The sequence below is a fragment of the Prionailurus viverrinus genome, chromosome D3 (genome assembly GCF_022837055.1).
Source record: "Prionailurus viverrinus isolate Anna chromosome D3, UM_Priviv_1.0, whole genome shotgun sequence".
NCBI classification, from domain to species: domain Eukaryota; kingdom Metazoa; phylum Chordata; class Mammalia; order Carnivora; family Felidae; genus Prionailurus; species Prionailurus viverrinus.
The window spans coordinates 93,448,978-93,473,754 of record NC_062572.1 but is presented as its reverse complement, the minus strand read 5'-3'; the positions used below and the strand labels follow the sequence as shown (position 1 = coordinate 93,473,754).

The window sequence follows — 24,777 nt, the reverse complement described above, 5'->3', positions numbered from 1 at the left end:
CAAGGGCGCATACAGCGCCTCTGAATTCTGCCATTGTGTATTTAGATGAAAGTCACCAAGTGTCCCCATCGCTGTGCGGATGCACTCTCCGGCCCCGGAAGGTGACTGAGCCCCATTGAGAACCTCCTCCGTGCGGGGTCCCTGCCTTGTCACAGGTGCTGCAAGGTTGTCCGTGGGGCACAATAAAGGACAGGACAGCAGGGTGATGCCAACTGCTGTCTGGGCATCTGGGAACGTGCGTTTTTAGCTGCTTGTCTTTTCTTTATGAATATCACCATTTCATTAGTTGTCTGTACTGCAGGCCCCACGGAAACCGCGGAGGAAGAGATTCCGCGAGGCCTCCCGTGGGGTCTCCGAGACCCCGTCCGGGTCCGGTCTGTGTCTGGGGCCCCCACAAGGAGGGGGTGCGGATAGGAAGCTGGGAACTTGTGTTTTTCAGCCAGGAAAAATCCTAGTTCCTTGGGTGAAAAAACCCTGTGATGGAGGACAGACTCATCAAATCAGTTCAGCTGTGGCTTTGTGGTTGTTTGCTCACTTATGGGAACTTCAAACACCTCAAACAAGCCTGACCTGTACTCTGTGCTATAGACCTGGCCAGATCTCCCCCCAGGACAGGTGCTTTTCTTTTTTTTAAGTTTGTTTATTTATTTTGAGAGAGACAGAGACAGTGTGAGCAGGGGAGGGGCAGAGAGAGAGAGAGAGAGAGAGAGAGAGAGAGTCCCAAGCAGGCTCCTCACTGCCAGTGCAGAGCCTGATGTGGGGCTCGCACTCACAAACTTTGAGATCATGACCTGAGCCAAAACCAAGAGTTGGTCACTTAACCAGCTGAGGCACCTGGGTGCCCTAGGACAGGTGCTTTTAAAACCAAGGTAAGAAGATGCATGAAATCAGTTCAGTCTGATCCCTCAAAATGAATGCACAAATTTTATTTTCTGCCCAAACCGTTGATGGATGTCGTGTAGAAAAAATACGGAGGGGTGGCTCACAAAAGCCCCTCTGTGGGGAAAATTGTAGCGGTTGCCCCACGTGGAGGCCGTGCAACTTGTGGGGTTTGGGACGTTTGCAGCGAGTGGGGGATGGGGAGTTGGATCTGAATTTCAGGTCTGATGCAGACCCCAGGCTTCCTAATGCTTTCCCAGCCTTGACCTCTCCAGGAGGCCGCTCACCGGGGCTGGGCTCAAGGCCTCCTCTGCCTGGGGTGGAGATAGGAGTGTGCATATGTAAAGTAAGTCAACAGCGGTGGTTTGGGTGGGATGAGCGTATAGGGCACGTTTTTAAGTTCAGTGTTGGCAAAACCTCTCATCACCTCAGCCCCACAGCCTCCGCACGCAGGGGGGTGCACCTTCTCAAGCCAACCCAAAGGGGCGAAAAGCGCCGAGCCCCAGCCCAATGACGGCGGGAAAGGGCCCGACACACAGCGGGCCTAGGATGCTCAGCGTCTCCAAGACTAAGCTCTCCTCCCAGAGACCGTGGTCTGTGAGTGGAAGCAGGGGTGGAGGGGCGGGGGGGGGGGAGGGGATGTGCCATCGTCACACGGTGAGCCAAGGTGTCCTCAGAATGACCGACTGGGTACTTCGCCCAATCTGTTAAAAAAGCAGAATCGGGTGCCATCCCGTGCGTCCCGACTTATGGGGTCTGGGGCGTGCCTGGACGTCTGTATTTTTTCCCATGTGCGTGCACACGCGGGCAGTTCTGATGGAACTTATTCATGAGCTGTGATTCCCACGGGTGCGGTGGAGTAGAACAGACGAGGTATGTTCCACGTTAAATGCAGTGATACTTAAATACAGGACAATATGCACTTTGTCCTCAGTTTCATCCGAGCCCATCCTAGGAATATCGGGCTCTGGTTCGGGGGGAGCAGGGGACGTGCAGGGAGGCACCTCGGCATATGCCTTGCACAGCTCCCGGAGCCCAGGGTGCGCTGAGCCCGCGGGGTGCCTCCGACGGGTCTCCTGTTTGCAGGTGGGGGCGCTGGCTGAGCTGCTCGCTCGGGACGGGCGGCTTTCTGTGAGGTCCCTCTGCCGCCCCTACGCCTGTCCCTCTCCATTCAGCAGCTGTGACCCACACGTGGCTTAGCGGTCAAGTGTGTGCAGTTAAATTCTCCCCATAGAGGCAAGAGCCCAGCTGCAGGTAAGGCCCGTCGGGGCGTCGGGGCCGGAAGAGACCCCGAGCGAGGCCCGGAGCCGTGGTGTTCCGATCGTAGACCTGGAATTAACACTGCGTCCTCCAGTGAGTCTTACTTAGCTTCCCTACATGTCTGTTTCCTCATGTGAGTAAAAGCGATCCTAGAACTACCTGCTTGTTAGGGTTGTTGATAATGTGTACAAGACACCCAGCTCGGTCAGCCAAGGCCTCCCGTCCCGGGCTCTCTGGGGACAGCCGCATGTATGGGAGCAGCCGCCCTGGGTGAAAACTCAGCTCGCCAAACCCTAGCGCGTGCTCCTGAAAGGGGCCTGAAGGTATCTGAGGCAAGAACGCAGCTATATCGTCCCACGTCATCACCACAGACGCCCAGTTCAGCGACCTGCCCGAAGCCATCGTCCGGTCGGAGAGGTTGAGGCTGCTCTGCAGGGTCCTTCTCCGCTGCGCCCTGCAGACCTCGGGCCCTCGCTGGCCCTGACTCCGGATACTGCTGTCCACAGCATGCGGCGATGGCAGTTTCTCTGTTGTCCACGGGCTCAGCTGCGGTCCGGCGGTCCCAGAGCTCGTCAGGTGCATCCCACTCAGTGAACCATGGACATCACGAGCAATCAGGCCTGACGCACAAACTTGGATTTGGACTTGATGATGAAAGAATAGAGCCGGGAGACTGAATTCCTCATGCTGGTACCTCAGAGCCACGCTGACGGGTTACATTTAGACTATTACAAACCCTTTGCGTAGCCGGAAAGAGTCAGACGATACAACTGAAATTCGTTTCCGAGCCAGAGCTTAGACCCTGGTGCAGGGCCTTTCAGGACCGAAGGGAAATCTTCCCTTAAAAATAAGCATACAAGAAAATAGTTTAACAGCAGCGATGCCAATGGCGAAGTTCTTCTAGCAAAGGAGAGGCGGGGATTTGACTTCTTTCCTCTGGGAGGAACGGCCCAGCTCACATCGGCATGGCTGTGATCTTGCTGGGCACCTAGTGCCAGCCACGCACCGCATGGGATGCATAGAGATCAAACAACACGGGGGGGGGGGCACACGTGTGGGACACGGTGGAGGGCAAACGGAAGAGCAGGCGGGCGAGTCTGTCCTTGGTGCACGTGACATCGGGGGGCGAGTAAGGTCATGTACCGTGAAACCTTGTACGGTCCCTCCAGCGGCCCTGGCTACAGTGTGGGATCCCACCAGAGAAGCCCACGGCCTTGGGACCAGCGGTGATGGTGAAGCAAAAACCCCAGCATGAAGTGGCAGAAAAAAAAAGAGAGGAAGAAGAAAAAGAAAAGAAGAAGATGGTTGCAGTCAGTCAAACAAGAACTCACCCAGGGGGGCCGGATTGAGGACACCCCGCCTGGGAAGGAGCCAGACACACAGGGATCGGCGGGACCACTGGGACCTTCAGCTGGAGACTTGCTGTGGTTAGGACGTCTGAGTCTCTTCCAACGATACACACCGCCTCCCCCCAAATCACCCTCCGGTTCGGTGGGTGTCTCTGTTCCAGAAACCACTCTCGAGTGAGTGACGTCTCTGTTTCTCAGCCATGTTCCAGGAAGCCATTCTGTGATTTTAACAGCATTACTTTCAAAAGTCCAATACGTTTCCCCTCCGAAGCTTTCTGGGGGCCATCCTAGCATTTAGATGAGGTGGGCTTTAAAAAAAAAAAAAGTTGTATTGCGAATCCATGTAGAATTTGAACAACAATAGAGCATTGTAAGTGCATGTTCTGGTAGAATCAGGTCCATGGCTCACAAATTGGTGCCCTAAATTGCTACGCTCCACGCTTCGAGTCTCAATAAAAAGACTACATTAGGCTGTAATTCGATGAAAGCTGATATTAATTGACAAATTAAAACTGCATCTGTCCCTACCCAAAATGCTGCACATCACAGATTTCAGTGTCCCCGTGCCCCTTGTGTGCTCAGAGAAGCCACTTTCAGGACAGGAACGCCTTCTCTGTGCCCTCACAAACAGCCGTATTCAGGGACACAAGGCCCAACTGTTACACAAACATTAGTATTCAGATGCGCTTGTGTTTTGTTAATGTGTTTAATTATGTACAATATAGCTTTTGTTTTCTCTCCCGCATTTGCATTAATTTATATTAACCACAGAATATAAGGCACAGCTAGAAAATCGGACTCTATTTCTGTGGCAACCTATAAATTAGCATCCCATCCCTGTGAAAATCTACAGCTTTGTGCGGCCCTAGGATTCTGTACGTTGCTTTTTCATGTTGCTACTGTGCCGCGAGCCATTTAGTACATTTAGCACGTACGTTGTAAAAATACTTGCGTTGCTACCTAGCTGAATTTCATCAGGGGTCCCGAAGGACGTGCCTTTCTCTAAGGGACATATTTCTGAGGCATCGGGCACAGCTGACCCTGCGTGCTGTCTTGTAAGAGCCTGGATAAGGTCACGGGGATCCCGGGTTCCGGGCTCTGCCTTGTACTTTGTCACTGGCAAACACTGAGCAGGGACGTGGGGAGTGAGGTACTCTACTTTGGAAGTACAGGTCAAGAAACTGTGCGATGAGTGTCATTCACGGGACCGTCTCCTGACGGCCGGGATTTTGTTGAAAAAGAGTGGAATCCTTCGCCTTCTGTTTCTGATGTGTTCGTGAAAGTATGTGTCGTGTAGATCCCCCCCCACCTGTGCACCTGCAGACCCAGCCCCTTCTTCCTGCCGCCTGCGCACTGGGTGCCCTCCCCTCCGCCGTGGCACCCCCACCCGGGCCCACCCATCCCATCCCTCGAGGGGCCTCCCTGAAGCCCCTGCTCCTGCCCTGTGGTCTCCGTATCAGCAGCTGACACGAAATTGTACGTTATGTTGGTGTCCTGTGGCCGAAGGGCAAACCGCCACGCGCTGGGTGGTTTCAAACAACGGGAATTTCCATGCTCACGTTCTGGAGGCTGCAGATCCGAACTCAGCGTGTCCGCGGGGCTGTGCCGTGGCTGCCGGCTTAGGGGAGGGTGGGCGCCAGGTCTCTGACCGGCCGGGGCTCCCGCATCACTCCGGTCCCCGCCCCCATCTTCACGTGGCCTCTTCTTCCCGATGTGGCAGTGTCTGGATCCAGAGCCCCCTCTTTCTGCAAGGACAACAGCTATTGGTTAAGCCCACCCTCCTCCAGTAGGGCCTCATCTTACGTAGGTGTCTACGAACGACCCTATTCTGAAAAAGCTCGCATTCACAGCTACTGGGGTTTAGGGTGGGGACCCGCCCTTTTGGGGGGACACTTCAATTCATGACACTCATTCTCATCAGTGTTCCTGAGACAAGGACCAGATGTTCATCACTGCAAACCAGGCGCCTAGCACAGTGCACCCCACTTACTAGGTCCTCAGCAAATAATGGCTGGGTGGCTGGGTGGCTGGGTGGGTAGATGGCCGGGGTGGCTGGGCGGGTGGCTGGGGAGCTGGTGGTGGGCGGGAGGGAGGGTGAGTGCCTGGATGGGTGGTGGGGAGCTGGGTGGATGGTCTGCGGGCGGATTGGCGGGTGGATAGAGAGGTAGGTGGCCAGACGATGGATGCTGCCGTTGGGTAAATGACAGTGAGCAGATTAGTGGGTGGTTGAAAGATGGAGAGTATTATAAGGAAGCGTGAGGAAACCCACATTTTCTATAGATAAGTAACAAAAGGTGGAGGGGGCTGGAGTGGACGTGCACTTAAACCTAACCTACAACTTGAGAGGGAAGTGGATGCGTTGCCATTCTGGGAGGAAACGCTGCGTTCGTGTGTGCGCCCAAAGCTATGAGATGGTGGGATCCCACTTCGAACTTTACAGTCGTGGCCACTTACAGAAGAGAAGCCAAATGAAAATGTCCTGAATAAGCGGTTCTCTAGTGCAACAGGCCTCTTGTGGAATCTCAAACTGAAGAATTCTAAATGCCCCATTTCTTTAAGGCATGAATTGCAAAAAGATGTGGGAAGTTCCATGTTTATCAAGAATGCTAAAAATACCTTTGGTCAAGTAAATGCTCCCGGACACGCTTAGCTTATGCACCAGTGGAATTTTCGAGATTCAACGTCCCACTAAGGTGCCTGCGGTGCTGGCCTCTCCGAACGCGGCCAGGCGGCGCCCAAGGGGGATTGGCCACGTCGGCAGGAAGCGGGGGTGCTCTCTATGTGGGGTGCCAAATCTTGAGCCAGTGAGGCAAGTCCCGGGGCCCGAGAGCGGCAGGTAGGGTGCTCGCTCGGTCCAGGTCGGGTCCTGCCCGAGCGATGTGGGGTTGCCATGCAGCTCGATGGCCCCTCGCGCGTCCTGTGGATTCGGTAGGACGCTAGCCCTGGAAGAAAGCGTCATTGTCCCCCGCTCCGCTTTGCACGGCCCGTATTCATATCTCACTGTTGTTTGCAGGGGAGGCAGATGTGGAGCAGAACAATGGGGCCCCCTCTCAGGACACGGCGGTGACAGACTCCAAGCGCACAGCGGACCCAAAGAATGCCTGGCAGGACGCCAACCCAGCTGACCCAGGGGGCCGCCCCCACTTGATCCGCCTCTTTTCCCGAGATGCCCCCGGGAGGGAGGACAACACCTTCAAAGACCGGCCCTCGGAGTCAGACGAGCTCCAGACCATCCAAGAGGACAGCACAGCCACTCCCGAGGGCCTCGATGTGATGGCGTCACAGAAAAGACCCTCCCAGCGGCACGGCTCCAAGTACCTGGCATCCGCCAGTGCCATGGATCACGCCAGGCACGGCTTCCTCCCGAGGCACAGAGACACGGGCATCCTTGACTCCCTCGGGCGCTTCTTTGGCGGTGACAGGGGTGTGCCCAAGCGGGGCTCAGGCAAGGTGAGCTCTGAGGAGTGACAGGGGTGCACAGAGCGTGTGTCCGCTGTAGTTGACAAGGAGAAGGAAGGAGAGTGCGCAGGTGAGCTAAGCCGTAGGGGAGATGCTGGTGCGGCCCCTCCGCTTTCCACCTGCCGTCCTTGCTGGACGTGCCCCCCGGCCGCGGGAGGGGCCCGGGGGGCCGCCTGCCGTGCTGGCACACAGCTCAGCCTCTTTCCCCTCCTCCCAAGGGATGCCATCGGGATGTGGCCCAGGGCTACAAGAACGTTCCCAATCGGGCATCTCTAGGGTGGCCTGGCGTGGGCACTGCAGGAAGGGCACCGCGTTCTCGGCTCTTTGGTGGCTCATGCTTGGGGGCTTCGTGGCTGCTTTGCCTCCTGCACCCCGCTTTCAGGTTCGACATTGGGTCGTGCTTGTTTTTCTTGGAGTCCGCACTGCTAGCTTCGCGTTGTCTTGCAACAATAATGCGATCGAGGACTTTCGCACAAAGCCGAGATTTAAATTCGCCTTGAGCAGATTTTGTCTTTTGTCTGAGTTATTTTGGGGGCAAGGGGTGGGGGGGGGGGGGTGGGAGGGTTGAGTGTGCCTATGAATCACAACTGTATTAGTCTGTTATTCCACTAGCCTGAATCTAGAATCTGTGAAGTTTCAGTATTTAAATGTTCTGTAGATGAGAATTGTATCACGAGACAAAAGGCCCCCATTATACTCCCGTGTCCAGCGGTGGCTTCTGGACTGGATTGTCACTGGGTCATCCGTGCTCATGTTTCATCCAAGAGCCACATCCCAAGTGGCTTTCCCATGGCAGACACATAGCACGTCACTTGCCTCTTTGGGGTGGCGCATAGCTGAGCATTTCGGAAGGAGAGGGTGTTTTCAAAGAAGCCCGGGTTTACTGGCCGGGCGCACAGGACTCACACGCCGTAGGTCTTGCTCTGGCTGCGTATTGTTCTTATTCTGAACTCGGTCTTGGGAACGTCAGGAGGCTTTTGGGCAAAGTGTGGAGCAGGGACCCCGACCTGCGGTTTCTAAAGGAGCTTCTAAAAGTTGCTCTCATCTCGAACTACAATTCTCAAAACGACTGATGATCATGAAACGGTCGCGCGCGAACCACGCGGTCAGTTTCGCTGCACACGCGGGGCCCCGGGCGCTGCTAATGTCTCTGGTACCTGCCCCGAGGCGAGGCCGCTCATGTGGCTCTTGTCATGCCTTCTTGGGACTAACACTTGGTACATCCTACGTGCTGACGGAGTTCGTCTTCTGCTTGGTTCTTTGAGTGTCTGTGTTTGGAGACGTGTGCTCTTACTCTGGGGCAGTCTCGCGTCACCCTAAAGTGTCGGTCCTCTGATCTGTTTCGAATGCTGGTTTCAGTCCGAGGTGCTTTCCCGAGCACAGCTGTCTGATCACGCCAGGTTCTGGCTGCCCAATGAAGCCTTGCTGTGATGCTAAGCACCCCGTATGCATGCAGCCACTCTGGAACCATAAGCTTCTCTGCTGAACTCAAGGAACAGGAAAAAATGTATTTGGAGTGTGCAGAAAAGATTAAATGGCTATATAGCATATATTATAAAGCAAACTTCATTTCAGTGCTTGTGGCTTCAATGAAAATAAAATTGTCAATGCATTTATATCAACTATTGTGACTCTATTTCCGAATGATGTATATAGGTGTGTGTGTGTGTGTGTGTGTGTGTGCACGCATACACGTTTTTCTTCCTTTATGTAGGATCACAACCTTTATTGCTTTAAGGCTCTCCTCCTCTTTAATACTTTCAAAGAAAAGATTCGGCTCAGAAGCAGGCCTCAGCTTTGCAAAATAGGGTTGCTAGATTATCAAGGACCCAGAGAAATGACAATATTTCCACAGGATTTTAAAAACGAAAAACAATGTTTAAATAATTGTGTTAGAGTTTCTGAAGTGTCAGCCCTGTTCACTGCTGAATGTTGAATAAAGAAGGTTTAAAAATGAACAGCCTTGCCTTTTGATGCCGGAGAAAAAGTTGGGAGTTTGGGTGTGTATACTCACACGAGTGCTTACCAGGCACACCGGCCGGAAAGCAGTGTGTTTTCAACACCCCTGTTTTATGGCGGCCTCTGTTTGCTTTTAAACACTGCAGATGTGCGCTTAATACACTCTCCACCCAGGCACACCCCCACGATGGCCCTAGGATTCTGGGGTCCTTACTGGCCTGGGCTGCCGAGGGGTTCTTTTTGGGTTTTGTTTTTATTCTTGCTTTGCTCTGTGTATAAATCAGGAGAGCCCTCATTTTATTGAGAGGTCTTTGGGTTGAAGCTTGAGAAAAGAAGAGAATCCAGAGGCCCAATTATCATCCATAAAAGCCCATTTCAGGTTTCCACCGTCTGTCGCTGCCGGGGTCGTTGGGTAAGGTACGGGGGGGTGCTAGGGGCCCCCCAGGCCTGAGTGGCGGCCTGCCCCCACCGTGTGGGTTTGGGGGGAAGCAGTTACTCAGTTACTCTGTCCGGAGTAGGTTTTTCATGGGACAGTCATGCAAGCCTGAATGCATGGCCCCTGGGAAGGAGGCTGTTGGCCTCTGGCCCTTCCGGTGCCCCTCCCCCTGCTGAGGCCACGTGGGACTCCTGCCCCCACCTCCCCAATCCTCGGAATGCACCGACAACACCCACCCACCCCGGATGGCCGGGGTGTTGACATTCAGGGAAAGTGCATTATAAATTCCTTGAGGAGGCATATTCTTTTGAGAGCCACAAATGAAAAGTGTGTTCATGGGGAACACGTTCCTTTGTTGCAGGAGGGAAGAAGGACCGTGTTGTTGCCTTTAAAGGACAGGTTTTCCAACGCCCTGGGACGTGGGGTCCCGGGAGGAACGGACAGGCGTTTAGGACAAAGTTTAAGATGCATGTGGTCTTTGTGAGAAGGGCGGCTCTCAGAGCTGTCCCTCCCCACCCGCTGCCGTCCCCACCCTGTCAGACCTCACGTGCCCACACGGGGGCTGCGGCCACTCGGGCCCTGACCTTTAGCTTTGGAAACTGTCCTTGTTCCTTTTTATCTCGAAGAGGTGAGGTCTGATGGAAATCTAAGCTGGACACGGTGACGTAACACCTGGACAGTTCCCAAGTAAGAATGCAGCCAGAACATGCCCATCGCGGATTTCTCCATACCGCTGTATTTTAAGAGTTTCTGAAAGTCGGTCCTGCACTGATGATCTTGCCTTTCTGCACTCACTGTCAAGGCTCCGTTTATAACCTGCTCTCCGTTGTTCAGCACTGAGGCTGATGTGTATGCCTCTAGCTTTGGTCGTACAGGATGAAGACCGTTTGTCATTTACTGCTATGGCGTGTCATCGGTCTGGTAGATTAATCACCGCGTCCTGTTTGCTGCCTTTTAATTTCATTTAACACATTTTAGTTCTGCCGTAGCTCAATTCCTCAAGGTTCGCGTAATATCCCCCTTGTGTAGATACGTTCTGTACTCTCGTGGGGAGTGTGGCGTTCAGAGGTGGCGGGAGGGACGTGGTAGGATATGTGTGTTGGGTCCTCCGGGCCGCGCGGCACCTGCCCCCGAGTCCACGGCCACTGGTGTCAGCGGGCGGGACCTGAGTTAGGACGGTGGCGGCCTTGCCGCGTCCTCTGTACAAGCCACACGTCTGTACGCCATGCTGATGGGTTCGATGCTGACTGCCTTCTGGTGATTGTATGCCCGTTTGATTTTGCGATGAACTTTTGTTTTAGAGACATTTCTTCCTTTTTATGCATCCATTAAACATTTTGACAGACCAACGGTGGTGTACTAATTGCTCGTGAATTTCCTAAGCTGCCTCCTTCGGGTTCCCTCCCTCCCTCACTACATGCATCACTGGTGTGGTTGTGGTCCCCTGATGGGACAGCCAACAGGTGAGTGTGTGAGCACCTGCCACCTGTGCACACCCAGGTCTCTTTCTCGCTCGTGTGCTTTTGCACAGACATTCGCTTACTCTCTTCTCTCCACGGACAGACAGCTAAGCGTCCCAGTCTTTCTGCCGTGACTGCTCTCATTCTGCTCGACGTGTGCAGCACGTGTCTGGGAGCGCCGTCCCACGCGGGTGGGCAGACGTGGGCACTGAGCACACTCCGGTCCCCTTTGTGTGTGGGGGACACAGTCCCCAGGGCAGCACTTCCTGAGCGACTGTGTGCCCCGCTGAGGGTACGTCCGAGGGGGTCCCAGGAACCCGGGCAGTCTGGCGTTGGGGGGCGTCGGCGAGTGTGAAGGTCATGCGTAAGGTTGGGTCGTGGATGAACGAGGCACAAGAGCAAGAATGCGATCAATTTGGACGCACTGACCTCTCCAACGACCTCTGCCGGGAGATGCTCACCTCCTTCGACGTTCATTTCCATACAGGGCATCTGTTGATTTTCCTTTTGGTAAAACATCAGCCACTTGGTGGCAGGAATTTCTGGCCGGCTGGTGGAGATCTTGACTTGACATCTCAGGGAGCGTACCCCACTCTCCGGAGCTCCCGGGAGCGTCTAGGGCGTTTAACCACCGGAGAATCTCTGGTCAGACTCTGGCTCACATAGTAAGCGTTTCTCCACACGTCTACACCACACCCTTAGGTGCTCTGGAGCCTTCCTCTGCTTCCTAAGAAAGTCTGATGGGCAGGGAGAGTCACAGGAACGAGGGCTCCTCTCGGGGGCCCTTCTTGCCGTCGCCGCAGGCCCGTGGGCTGCACCCCTGCCCACACCTGTGCAGAAGAAGCAGGCCAAGCACCGCCTGCAGAGGGGGGAGGAAGCCGCGTTCCCCTCCTGCAGGTGTGGGGTGGGGGGGGCATGTCTCCTGCAAGCCGGGCAGGTCCCGCCCCCCAGCCTCCCCGCCCCGAGCTGTGTGGCCAGCAGCCCACGGAGGCAGCTGACACGGACCCCCCCAGCCACCTGACACGGCTCGAGGAGCTGAGCCCCGTCCTTAAGAAGGGACATTGTCCTAAACGGGGGAACCAAACTGGAGAATTCTTCTTTGCCTTTTGGCCAAGGGCGTAGCAGACTTGCCTTTCTGCCACCCTCTGAGGCACGTCACGCCCTGCGGGGACAACCCGGCCTCATCAAGGCAGAAGCCACCCCAGGCGTACCCTCCCAGACGTACTTGAACCCAAATACTCAGTCGCCTTCCTCTTAAGTGCTCAGGACCCTGAACTAAACTCACCAGGGCTTCTTGCCGGAACAGAAAGATCCCCTCTCGCGGGGGAGGGTCAGTTGTGGGACGTAGAGCTGAGCCCAGACTCGCCCCAGAGTTGCCTCTGGAAACCCCGTGTGCTCACTTTGCAATAATACTTCTAGAGCGTCCTAACATTCTTGTGTATCATACCCACTGTTCATTTCCACACATAACCAGCTGGTAACCTGTTTCTAAAACATTCATTTAATCTGTAGCCAACCTGAGACATCTCTTGAAACCTATTATGTTGATTTTGTCTCTTGACCACTGGAAGGCTCCTTCCCTCCCTCCCTGCCTCTCTCTCCCTCTCTCTGAAGCCTCTCTCTGTCAGTCTCTCTGTCTCTGTCTCTCTATCAGCCTCTCTCTGTCTCTGTCTCTACCAGCTTCTCTGTCTCTCTGTCTCTGTCTCTCTCTGTCTCTCTACCAGCCTCTCTCTGTGTGTCTCCCTCTCTCCGTCTCTCACCCACGCACACACCATTCTGCGACGCGCAGACAAGAGGACCTCTCTGCAGGCCATTTACCTTGGTCCTGCAATACTGTCAACCACACCACTCAAAATCGCATGACACGCAGGTACTTCCCTGGAGCAAACAGAGCGGGGAGAACGCGACACTAGAGGCAAACGCTACTGAGGAAGATTTACAGCGATCGCGCTCAGAGTCCAGGTTAACGCGCAGCTCACGTCCAGGAACGTTACGTTAATATTAAGCTCCTCGGTCTCGGCGGCAGCAGACGTGTCAGAGAGCGTGACCCCGCGCCGTCGCCTGGCCTGACTTCGGCCACCGCGTTCCTCGCGGAACTACTTCCCGGCGCCCTGTGTCCCCCACGGAGCGGGTGTGGTCTCGACTGTACGTCCCGCACGGAAGCGGCCACAGCTGCTCTACGGGGAAGAGGCCTCTACGGGCACCCGCCCCACGCAGGCCGGGAAAGCCCGTTAGCGCATCACGCCGCCCGGAACGCGCTGCCTCCGTGCGAAACCTTACAGGGCTGGGCCCGCCACGACCAGCGCTAAGAAACCTTGCTCACGTGACTGGGCCGGAGCCCCAGCCTCGCCCCCGAATCTCTCCTCTCGCTCCTTTCTCTCCCCGCCGTCTCCTCCCGCCCCGCGCCCTTGGCGGCCAGCACCCATCATCCTCACACCGTCTCCCTCTGACCTCCATCCCCCACTAACCCTCCTCGCCGCGCGGGGGCTTGCCGAGCCCGGTCAGGAGGGGACGTTTGGTGGAGGACTTGGGGGCTTCGCCGCTGGTGCCTCGTGGACTCAACGGCCACTCTGTGTCCCCCGGCAGGTGCCCTGGCTCAAGCAGAGAAGGAGCCCTGTGCCCTCTCATGCCCGCAGCCAGCCCGGGCTGTGCAACATGTACCAGGTAAGACGCGCTGACCCTGCCAGGCCCTCCCCGTCCTCGGTCAGCACGGGCCACGTCCGGGCCACAGCAGGTCGTGAATGCGTGGGGAAGTCACTTTTGCCAAAGTGAGTGGGGCAGCCCCTGAGGGGAAGCAGGCAAAGGAAAGGCGTGGTGGCAGAAAACCCTTCCAGGGGCCTTTGAATCCGCAAGTGGGGTCCCGCGCAGGTGCCCGGGGCAGGGCCGGCCGCGGGGCCGGGGCAGCGGACAAGCCCACGAGGCCACGGGGGCCTCGGCGCGCCAGGGTCGACCCGCCCTTGGAAACTAGCGCCTAACACGTGTGGAGCCCTCGCTAGTTGGGTTGTCGTGTGATGCGTGCCCTTGGGAAGTCGGGTGGCGGGTCGCTGTCCCCGCCCGGGCTCGTCTGAGCCTGCGCTGGGATGAAGGACAAGCCACCGCCTGTCCTCTAGGGCTTGCAGCGCCTAGAGCCCCCAGGCGTGTCTGGCTGGCAGGGGGGCAACGGGAAAGAGGAGGCCCCACGTCGGGCGGGAGTGACACTGCTCCTTGCTCGTGGGGGTGGCCCACACACAAGCTGGCGGCCACAGGCCTTCAGCGGGCGCCGGACCCGGATGTCTGAGTTTTTCCCTTGGGAGAATGCAGAAGGTGGGGAAGCGAGGCCCGGAGACGATGGACAGGACGGTGAGCCCGCTGTCCCCACGTGCGTGTGGAGAGTCCCCACCCGCGAGATGCCACCCGCGGTGGCCGGCATCTCAGCTCCTGCTCCGCTCGCTTTGGAAAGGCCTCTCTCAGAGGCTCCTCGGTCAAAGCAAACACCCTACCCGGGAGGTGCGTGGTCCCAGACACCCGGCAAAGCCACCAGAGTGCCAAAGCCACAGCAGCGTGTATGACGGGACAGCAGTGAGCCCCACAGCGGAGTTAGAAGCCCCAGGCGGGGCTGGCTTGCTCCCTTCACCCTGCCGCCACCCGGCACCTCCCTGCCTCGTTCTCTCCTCCGCTGAGGAGACAGTTGCCATCGGAAGCGGACGGATCCACGGAGAGGCCGAGACTTCACCAGAACCGCCCAGATGCAAAGTCGAGGAACACAGGGCTGTGCTCCTGAGGTCATGTCAAGACACTTTGAACGGAATGTTGATTTTCCTCTTTTAAAGAACTGCTTGGCAGAGAAAAAACAACACCCCTCTCCTCCGCGTCCTCACCCCAGACTGACTTTTGTGCATCCGTCAAAAAAACCTGACCTGAAAGAAATAAACATTCTGCCCAACAGCATCTTTGCGGGACCACGCGGACACGTCGTAAGGCACACAGGACGCACTGCAGGCTCCTGGAAACGGGTCCTCCTCTGCCTTTATCCTTTGTTCGGTCTCGGAGACCCCGTTCCGGTCCAAGTAGGATTGGGATTGGCTTTGGAGGACGTACACGAGAACGCTGTTAAAACACGGAAAGTACCGGCCGACTGTGTACGTATTCACATGCCTGTTAAGTGACGGGAATTCCAAGACAGAGCCTGAGCCGAAACCAAGGGCAGATTCGCCGCACAGACCCAGCCCATGGGCTGGACAAAGTCCTCACTGACCCCGAAGGCCCCTCGCGGGCTGAGTTCCGAGGGCCGTTGCGTCCGTGATCCACGCGGTGGGTGCCCAGGATGCGAAATGCTTTTCAGGAGGTGCTTCAGGTGCACACGGAAGGTGGGGCGGCCTGGGCTGAGGACCTCGGAACCCGCCCCCCAGAACCCCCTTTCCGCAGAGAGGGCCTCAGCAGGCGGCAGGGCCGTGCTCTTCTCCAGCTGGGCTCTTCTCTCTGAGCAAGAACTTCCCGTTACTTGGAACGTCCGCCCCCAGCAGCTTGGGATTCCTTACTCTTTCAAGAAGGTGGGTGTGTTTACTGGAGGTCTGACGGCACCCGCCGTGGGGAAGGATGGCAAGGGCGGCACTAAACGGTTTCAGAATGCGCTTGTCTGAGCATCTGTGACCAAGAGCACTTGAAACAGGTTTGCGGAGGGAAGGAAGGCTGCTGGGTGAAACCACAACATGAACAGCTGACTCTCAGCTCTCAGGACCAAGAGTGCCTTCCCGCCCCTGTGGTTTGGGAACTCCAACGGGGTCGATGAGCACTGCCTTCCTACCTTCCAGAATACTCTTCCTTCTCTCTCTCTGTCGTGGTCGATCTCTCTGCCTCTCTGCAAATACACCAAGAGAGCTAGGGAAGCCTAGGAAAACCGCCATGAAATCAGAGGTAACCCATCCAAGGGTAGATCGGTCCCAGCGCTGCCCCCGGCCTTTGAGAGCCAACTCCCCACCAGAAGTTCTTGGATTCCAGGAGACTCGACATCTGTTCTAGGAATACAGAGCTCCACTTTTCCAGGGAGGAGCGTGACCACGGCAGGCGAGGAGGGGGAGCTACAAGCTGACGAGGAGGGCATCGTATTCGGGAACCCAAAAGCAGGTCGGAAAGGCAAGAATTCCAAGAGAGGAGCAGGGAGCACACCGGTGGCGGGGCATCCCCGGGAGAACAGCAAATCCTGCTCTCCTGGGGGGTCCCGCTCTGCACAGCCGGCCACCTCGCCCTGCACAGGGTCCCCGTCTTGGCATCACTGCGTGAAGCGAGGGCCTGTGGACGAAAGAGGGGCGGGATACGCCCAGAGCCGGAGGGTGCCGTGCGTGTGCCGAGCCTTACGCGGGACACCTGGTCCCGCAGCCAGCGCCCCGCGTGTGGCCGCCACGTGGGCCCCGGGGACGAGTGAGGGGCGGCAAGGGGACGGCACACACTCTCGCTTGCTCTCCAGCTCCCGTTCCCTCGGGCCTCGCTGGGGCCGGAGAGGGTGAGGGGTGGCCACCACGCGCAACAGGTTTAAGGGACCAAAGACTTCGCACTGCGGAAAAGCGCCGAGCACGAATCAGACACACGGGCTGTGGCTCTGATTTGACCACCGGGCTCCCGTCCTCACCTTAAAGCATCAACAACAGCGAAAGCAGCCACGAGCGCTGCCCACACCGTGCGGATCCCATGCTAATGGAGCGAAATAGCAGGGGCGAACGTGCTGCCCCAGCCCGGGAGCCCCGCCCCTCGGCCGCGCGAGGCCTGAGCTGCCCAGGAGGGACACGCGGTGGCCCCGGCAGCCGCAGGCCCCCCTCTGCCGCTCACCGGCTCTGGCCTCGGGCTCACTGGTTTCTGCCCTCAGACCCCAGTTTCTCAGCCAGAAAATAAGAGTGTCAGATGACGGATCGCGCGTGTTCCTTTGAGGACGACGGTGTGGCGGTGTTCGGGGACGCCTGTAGCCGCACGTGGTGACTCCAGTCTTGCTGAGGCAGCAGCCATCAGGGCATGACTTCCTGTGCGCTAGGCTGGTTAGGAACAGAACCCTCGTCACGCACACGGGGAGGCCTCCAGAGATTCCCTCGTGCTCCTCCTTGGCGTTTCCTGAGTTCGATTTCTTCATCGTCGCCAGACAGACGGCTCGGACAGAGTCGAATGATTTCGACGGCTGCACCTTGGGCGGGCGCTGGAGGTCTAGCCGTGGAGACCGGGAGCCCACCAAGCCCCTGGGGCAGGGGGACGCGCAGGCCACCTGGATGTCCTCGCCCCAGAGCGGGGCCGGCGGTCCGTTCTGCCCACCGAAGCCGCCTTGGGGGCCCACGGCCCTTACTTGCCGGAAAGCGTCTTGCAACTTGCCTTTTCCTTCCGAAGAAGACTGTCCAGACCCCGCAGCTCCGAACATGCTTGTGCACAACCTGCGCACGAAGACAACTGGGTTCCAAGCCCAGGAAAGACGTCCAGGGAAATTGTTTTGGCTTCTGTCCCCCGGGAAGCTAGCCTGATGCTCCTGCCAGGAAGAGTCCACCGTGCACGCTGGACACACTGAGGTCATTGAGCATGTGTGTCTGCAAGGGGCGGAGGTCAGAGCGGTGCGGGCCGGCCTCCGACCCTGCCTCCCACCGCTTTGGAGGAGCCAGCAGGGAAGCGGCAGAGACCGGAGCTGGGCCGGACTCCGGCTCTGGTCAGCGCCCGCTGCCCCAGCTGTGCGTCACGGAGCTTTCCTGCGGGGAAGACCACCGGTTCCTTCCTCTACGAGCCGTCCCCGGTTTCCTGCAGCAAGTGGGCAGGCGGGGGCGGGGGGCTGCCTGTGACAAGGTGGAGACGACACGCTGGTCCTCACAGACGCGCTCCCACGCGGACTCCTCACTAAAGCGCCCGTGAGGCGCCGGGTGCACCAGCTCGCTGATGGGAGACAGAGCCCAGGAGGGCGGCAAACTCTCCACCATTTCTCCCCAATTTGGGAACCGCTTCCCGCCCCGACGGGCACCCCTGGTCCACCTCCGTCGCCCTCCCCTCCATGGCACCCACTTCCCAGGATGAGGGGGTTGAGCACCAGGCACCGCGGGCCGCGACACTAGGCTGGCCGCGTCTCTCTGCGCCCAGGGTGACAGCCTCAGGCTCGCATTTCAGTTCATTTCCCGGAGATCCTGGTTCTGGCCTCGGCCCCACACCACCGGCCAAGGGAGGGAGAGACGTCCCGGCAGAGGAGGCGGGCGGGGGGTAGTTTCCCACAGCTTCATTCTCTGCCGACCTTGGAGCTGGTCCCTCCGATCACGGGACAAAGCGACAGTCCCTCCTGAACGCCAGGAACGGCACAAACCCCCGCACCACTCTCCTGCCAGCAGCCTGCACCGGCCGGCGCTCTGACTTCCCAGTGTCCGCGGAGAAGGCCGCTTCGGGACAACCGCCAGGTAACCTAGAATTTCCATCTGGATCAAAGGTCTGCCTGTAAAGTCCTGCAGAAATAGAGAAGAGACATCCGCTGCCACTGCACAGCTCTCTCTCTCGCCAAAGGAAGAAGCCGCAGCTTTAATTAAACTCACTCCAGTCAGCAATCCAGGAGCAAACATATTCTTAAACTTGCACAGGGCACCTTGCACATATCATCCGGACGGAAAAGAACTCTCCGGTTTACAGAATCTAAAATGCCTCGACTTTGCCAACAACGGAAACGGAAACAAAAACTAACCCTGTCTCCCGAGGCACGGCAGAAGTCTAGACAAAATGGCATCATTGCTTCCTCTGGGAAACGTACGTGAACAGAACTAGTGAGCGAGGCCCAACGGGCTGTAGGAGGACCTCGTGTCCATCGGTGGTTTCTGGGAACAGCCGGGGGCCGTGGGAGTCTGGGATGTGTGGATCAGAGCAACGCCTCTGGGGATTCCGCCCCACACACCGGGACCCGCTCTGAAAGGGACGAAGGTGACGCCTCGAATACCTCTTGGTTGGACCTGTCATTTTGTCCCCAAACTTGTGCCCCTTGGTGCACATGCTGGATTCGATAACACTTACCTCAGTGGCACCTGGGTCGGCACCTGGGCCAGTGGCCACGGTGGGAACAGGAAGATGCCACGGTCCTTACCTCCCCGGGGTCGACAGGACGGGGCGGGGGGGGGGGGGGGGGGGCGGGACAGGCCAGTTTTATGGTAGGAAATAGGTGTGGCCGGGCAGGTATACAGAAGAGTCTTGGATAGAAAGAGGAGGCTGTTCAGGCACGGAGTCTTTCAGGAAGTCCTCCGGGAGGATAAACGATTTAAGCAAGATTGTTTGTGGACGTAAAGGGTTTGTACACGCCGTGGAAGAAGTGTGAAGTACGAGAGAAGGGGCAGAAAAGTATCCAGGTTTCGTAGTAAATTCTGTTCACGGTTCGTAAGTATAAAGTACGTCGTAGGCAAGAGCGTATTAGGACTCATGACCACTTTCACAAGAGAAAACCGTTGTGTTGATTCCAAGTCTTGCTCAGGTGTGGGCCACTCAGAACAATAATGACACCATTACAGTCCGTGGCTCCAAACAGGGGAAAGGGATTAACCACGCGGCTCCCCGGATCTGAGTTTTCTGAGACCGCCACAGAAACAAAGATTTCTCTGGGGGCACAAAGGGCACATTGCTTTACTCCCACCCTCTCAAGAGGGGAAACCTCCTAAACGGTAAGTGTCCTCCCTGCCACGCCGTGGGTATGGGCAGCGCTCCGTGTTGTCGACCCTGTCCGCTACACGAGTAAGTATCCAAGATATGTTTGTCTGTTGGACGGCTGGTTGGTGGGCTGGTTTCAGTGACGGGAACAAAACAGAATGATGTGGATGAGACCGTCATTCACGTGGAGCCATAACTTCCCCTGGACAGTGGGAGCGAACTGGCTTCTAGCTTTCGGTGCATAGAACCGCAGCCTTTACACCAACAACGAAGCAGAGACATCCCGCTTCATTAACCAGACTTGCTCTCCTTGTCCCCCAGCCATCACGGTCGCCAAAACAAGCAGGGACCAATTTTGGCGGGACGAGCGGAGGGCACGGGTCCCCAGTGCTCCGGGCATTAGCTGACACCTCTAACTGTCTCCATCGACACGCACTCATTTTTCCTTATACACGAGAACATTTCTGTTTCTAGCCCATCGTACCTCCACAGCTTAACGTAAGGTAAGTCTCCTAACTGAAACAAAAATAAACCAAATAAACCTCCAGGTTTTAAAGATTTACTCTTCTTTCTTACCTTTCCCTTGGGGCGTCCGGCTAGCCCGTGAGGAGTGCTAGGTCGGGAGCGTCAGCCTCTGTCCCACGTCGACCCCACAGGCACGGGCCCCGGACTCCCAAGTCAGGAGAAGGGCCGGCACGCGCCTTTTCCGCTCGGGTACCGGTCGTCACACCTGTTAAATGGAGTGGCTGGTTCAGAGGGTGCCGTGCAACATTTTTGGTCCAGAAACAACGAGGGTGGACGTAAGAATCAGACGCCCCATATTTGAAAGCAAGTACACCGCTCTCTTAATTCCCTTTTTAAATCGAATCCTTTGGGGGACACACGGAGAAACTCCTGGAACTTGCGTGACTTACGTAATGGGGAAAGTGCCAGCAAGGAAAGCGTCCCTGCCGTTACCGTCGCCGGACGTCAGGGGCCGTAGCACAGAGTGAGGCCGCTGCAAGGGGTCTCCGGCGGCTCCGGGCCTCTCTTCACAGGCTCCGATGTTTGCTGAACACCAGCGAGCCGGCTGACGGGCCAGACCGGGAGCACGTCGGAGGTCTCGGCACCAACCGGGGCTTGAGGGGAGAGAGCCCGGTGTGAGGAGCAGCGAGCTCATTTCTCGTCCGTCATGTAGGAACGACGGAGCTGATACCAGCCACACGCACTGTCAGGTCCGCACTGGGTTCCAAGGGCCAGCGTCCCCCGAACTAGCGCACGACAGAGTAAACGGCGGAGGGACCGGATGTAGTGTTAGTCAACGCGTGTGATCCGCAGGAAGCCGGGCCACACTTAATGGTATTTGAAAGATGGTCTAATATTGTAACATGTCCCGAGTCGTCGCATGGTTGTGAACACTCCTGACCGTCAGGGACAGGGGGCTGGACGCACCAGATTGTGAAGTTTGGGCTGTAAAACACCGGCAAGATCAGATCCTCACACGGGCTCCTCATCGACCACGTGGCTAATCAAAGCCCTTGGTCTACACGTGGGTGATCTTCTAGCTGTCTTCATGTGTGCGCGTGCATCTAGCGATTTGTCACTACTGTCTCGGCTCCGCCTTTGCACCATGCAACACCCCCCCGTCCAGAAGAGAAAGGCCAGCCGTGAGAGGCCCTGCCCGGCCCGTGAGAGGGGGGGACCCGAGTCTCCCTGGGCTGTGCCTGGTGCAACAGGGGACACACAGGTGCATCTCGGGGCCCAGGCCCCGTGAGCGCCGAGCACACAGACCGCCAGGAGACACGGATTCACTATGATTCCCTTCCTTGACATGCTGATGGCTGACTCCCTCGACTTTAAATTCCTCTCTCAGAAAAGAAAGAAAGAACCAGAACTTTTTTTCCCTAACCACAAAACCCCAGGCACGGTGATATTAATTTTTTTCAAGATACACCATTTTCTTCTGAGAGGGAATGACTCCCATCAGTCTGTCTCTAATCAAATCCAAATGCAAACGTGGTGTAGACTAATGTCTTCTCCGTGTTTTCGGGAGCCGGGCGCTGTGTTCAAAGGAACGACTCTTTACCCCACCTGATGTGCATTGATCTTCAGATGTGTCAGGTGGAAACTAATCTCCTGTTATTACTTGTCAGTTTAAGAACTCCCAGCTCCCTGGCTAATTGGAAAACAGTTTAAAATCCCTTCCCGAGGTCTGGACGGAACGCGGAAGGGGCCTGGAAGCCAGTACATGAGCTCCCCCTGCTGGTGACGGACATTATCCCAAGTGGGGGGAAAATCCTGTTTGTTTTTCAAAAGCAACAGGATGACAGAGGTTAATGGAAAAACCAGTTTACCCCCAAAATTAATGAAATGGTTGCTCTTTGTCCCCTGGCTTCCCTCCCATGGTGTTTAAAACTTCTCAGCATGACGTTATTTGCCATCAAGGAGTTGCTGTGTTATTGGTCATGATGCCAAAAAAAAGGAACACAGCACCCGTGCATTCTGAGACCGCGTTTCAGGGCACCTACACGTGGCTGTGTTTAGGCGCGTTAAGCCAGGTCTGAACATAGTTTCACCAGACTGAGAAATGAGGGTCATCCTTAAGTGGTAGAATTTCTTCTGCAACCTTTCAAATTTTGGCTTCTTTATGTGAGTGTGCGTTATTTTGCCCATTAGCCGAAATGCTTTCAGTAGATTCTTTTTTCGAATTTCGCTTGTCCAAAATGTCCAGCGGCACATGCTTCGGGGACACCGTGTTGAGATGGCCTAGCCTGGGGTGTAGACCTGTGGACGTGGGGTGGGGCTCCCACGGCCTCCGTGTCCGCATCTCGGCTCTCAGCCGACGGGGAGCCGCTGCCCTGCCCCTCACCCACGGCCCGTGGCCCACCTTCGAACGCCCTCCTTTGCCCGCTAACCTCCTACGGAGGAAACGAGCTCCCGGGACGGGGTAGACGCGGGCGAGGACACAGCAGCCTTGAGAAATAACTGGAAAATGTTAACAGTTTGGCCTCCTTTTCTTTTCAACCTTAGTGAACACAAAAGTTCTTCATCAGAGAATTACCGTGTCTCTTAAAAACTAAATGACAAAAACCGCTCCCCTGTTAGGGAGCCCCGGCCCAGTGGGCCAGTGGGACTGAGGGAGGAAACCGGGACAAGTCACTGGCCCGAGACTCGGAGGGTTTCCACAGGGGACGCTCGGGGTGGCCGCGCCTGGCCCCCGCCCTTCACACCTTTGCCCGGCCTGGCCCCAGCTGGACCGTGGGGCCAACAGGTCACCCTCGTGCCCCGGGGAGCTGCCCCTCTTTGCTGCAGACCTAGCATCCTCCCCGTCCGTCCTGCCCCAGCAAACAGGTCCCCTTGTTCACGGTGAGGGCTAAGGCTCCCCACAGACTAAAATATGACGAATAACCAAACCCCGCTATCTTTCAAGTGACTCCGCAGGGCTCCCAGGGGCTCCCGCTGCTCTATGGACAAAGGTGCCGTGCTCTGACCACGACCTGAGCAGGGCCAGGGCAGGGCTTCGAGGGCCTCGGCCTCACAGCCCAGACAGCCCTCCAGCCACGGGTGGGCCCCTCGTCCCAGCAGAGCCCCCAGGCCTTCGTCACGGTACGCGCCCTACTCGAGCTCAGACCCCCTGCCAGGCAGCTGCACTTCGAGCTGTGGAGGTGGGGGGAGTTTGGGTCTGGGCGTCCCTTCTGCCAGGTGTCGGAGGCCACGGAAATGTGGCCAGACCACATCAGCCTCGGCAGATCTGGTCGGACCAGCAGCCCAGAGGTGGGAGCAACCCAAGTGCCGGTCAACGGGTGAACGGATAAACTAAATGCGGCGTGTCCGTGCGATAGAGCGTTACCCTTGAAAGTTTCCGAAAGAAATCCTGACCCTAGCGACAACGTGGGTGAGCCTTGAGGGCGCGATGTTGAGTGAAGGAAGCCAGACGTAGCAGGGCAAATCGGATGAGATACCGAGAACAGTCATGTTCGTGGTGACAGAGAGTAGAGGGCGAGTGCCAGGGGCTGGGGAGGGGACTTAGTGTCTAATGAGCACTGGGTCTCAGCTTGGGCAGTAGAAGCTTCTGCAGGTGGTGGTGAGCAGTGGGTGGGCCACTGCACTGTGCCCTCAAAACTGGCAAAGGTGGTAAATTTCACGTACATTTGACCACAACTAGAGACATATGTAACGGGTGGCTCAGATACAGCTGGCACCCCCACCCCACCGCTGAGCGAGGGCATCATCACCATGCCAACCAGGGTGTGTTTCTCATTGTTTCTTCCTGTGCTCACCGCAGAAGCTCTTTAGTTAGTGAGCCAAAAACACGAGGTCTAGCGTCTTAGGAAACGCCCTGAGATATAAACCTCCCTGGAGAATGATTTTCCTTCCGTGGCTGCTCTTCAGGGGCCCGGTGGTAATAATCTAGGAGGAAGACCCTCAGTGCATCTGGCTTCTCATGCGAGCAAATAAATCAAAGCCCCAGGGCACGCTGCGGCTTGCTCGAATCACACAGGCCTTGGTGCCAGGGCCTCCCCGACCCCCCGCGGCGTGCTCCCTGCCGAGGCCGCAAAGTCGAGATCTAGCTGAAGGGGTAAGATGCCGAGGGAGAAAGAACAGTCCGACGGCACGCGAGGTCTTGCAGCCTCAAGGGACCGAGTTGTGGGACAGACACATGTGGAAGGTGAAGGCTTTCGCGGCAAGGGCGGCCGTGGGAGCAAGAGCTCGGGCCTGGACATGAGATGCTGCATGTGGAGGGAAGGCCAGACGCTGGGACCAGGCACCCAGCAAGGAGGGGCAACGTGTAGCCATCAACGCCGGGCTTGGTCGTGACGGCCCGGCTAGACGGGTCTCCTCTGGTTTAGATACTAACCCACAGTGACACTCATTGGCCACGTCCAGTTCTGCGAATTTTCAGCCAGGTGGGCTTTTGTGTAGCTGCTGTGAGGCCACAGCACCCCAGGACAGTCCCAACTGCGTCCACGTCGTATCCACGCCACACCCGTCCCCTCCCCCATCCCGGCTCCTGCCACGTGCCGCCCTGCTCACCTCGCTGCGGTTTGATCGTTAGAAGAATGTCACATAAATGAGATCGCACGGAAGGAAATCTTTTCTAGAACGACGTCTTTTGCTCAGCGCTGCGCCGTGGCGGTACCTCTGAGCTGTCGCAGGCATCCAAAGTTTGTTCTCTTTTATGGCGGGAGTGGTGTTCCCCTGGATGGATGCGCCATTTTGTTTGTCCTTTCTCCCACTGATGAGCATTTGGGTTGTTTGCAGATTTAGGGATTATGAATTGAGCTGCGAAGAAACATTTGTGGACACATTTTCTCATGAACGTAAGTTTGCAGTTAAGACTTAAATTACTTTTTCCCCTCAAAAATGGTGACCCATACTAGGAAAA

At 56.9% G+C, this 24,777-nt stretch overlaps 1 protein-coding gene across 7 annotated transcripts in view; it reads left to right on the top strand.

Moving 5' to 3' along the window:
• MBP (myelin basic protein) overlaps positions 1-24,777 on the top strand; it is a 117,422-nt gene that overhangs the window by 77,527 nt on the left and 15,118 nt on the right. For 4 of the 7 annotated variants that reach the window (XR_007145660.1, XR_007145659.1, XM_047826620.1 and 1 more), the window contains exons 4-5: positions 6,502-6,938; positions 13,389-13,466. Coding sequence is in view for 4 of the 7 variants with exons in the window: in XM_047826620.1 (XP_047682576.1) it covers positions 6,502-6,938; positions 13,389-13,466 (515 nt within the window). In the remaining 3 variants the exon portion in view is untranslated. The remainder of the gene's footprint in view (positions 1-6,501; positions 6,939-13,388; positions 13,467-24,777) is intronic. The other 3 variants (XR_007145661.1, XM_047826622.1, XM_047826621.1) reach the window with 1 other exon arrangement.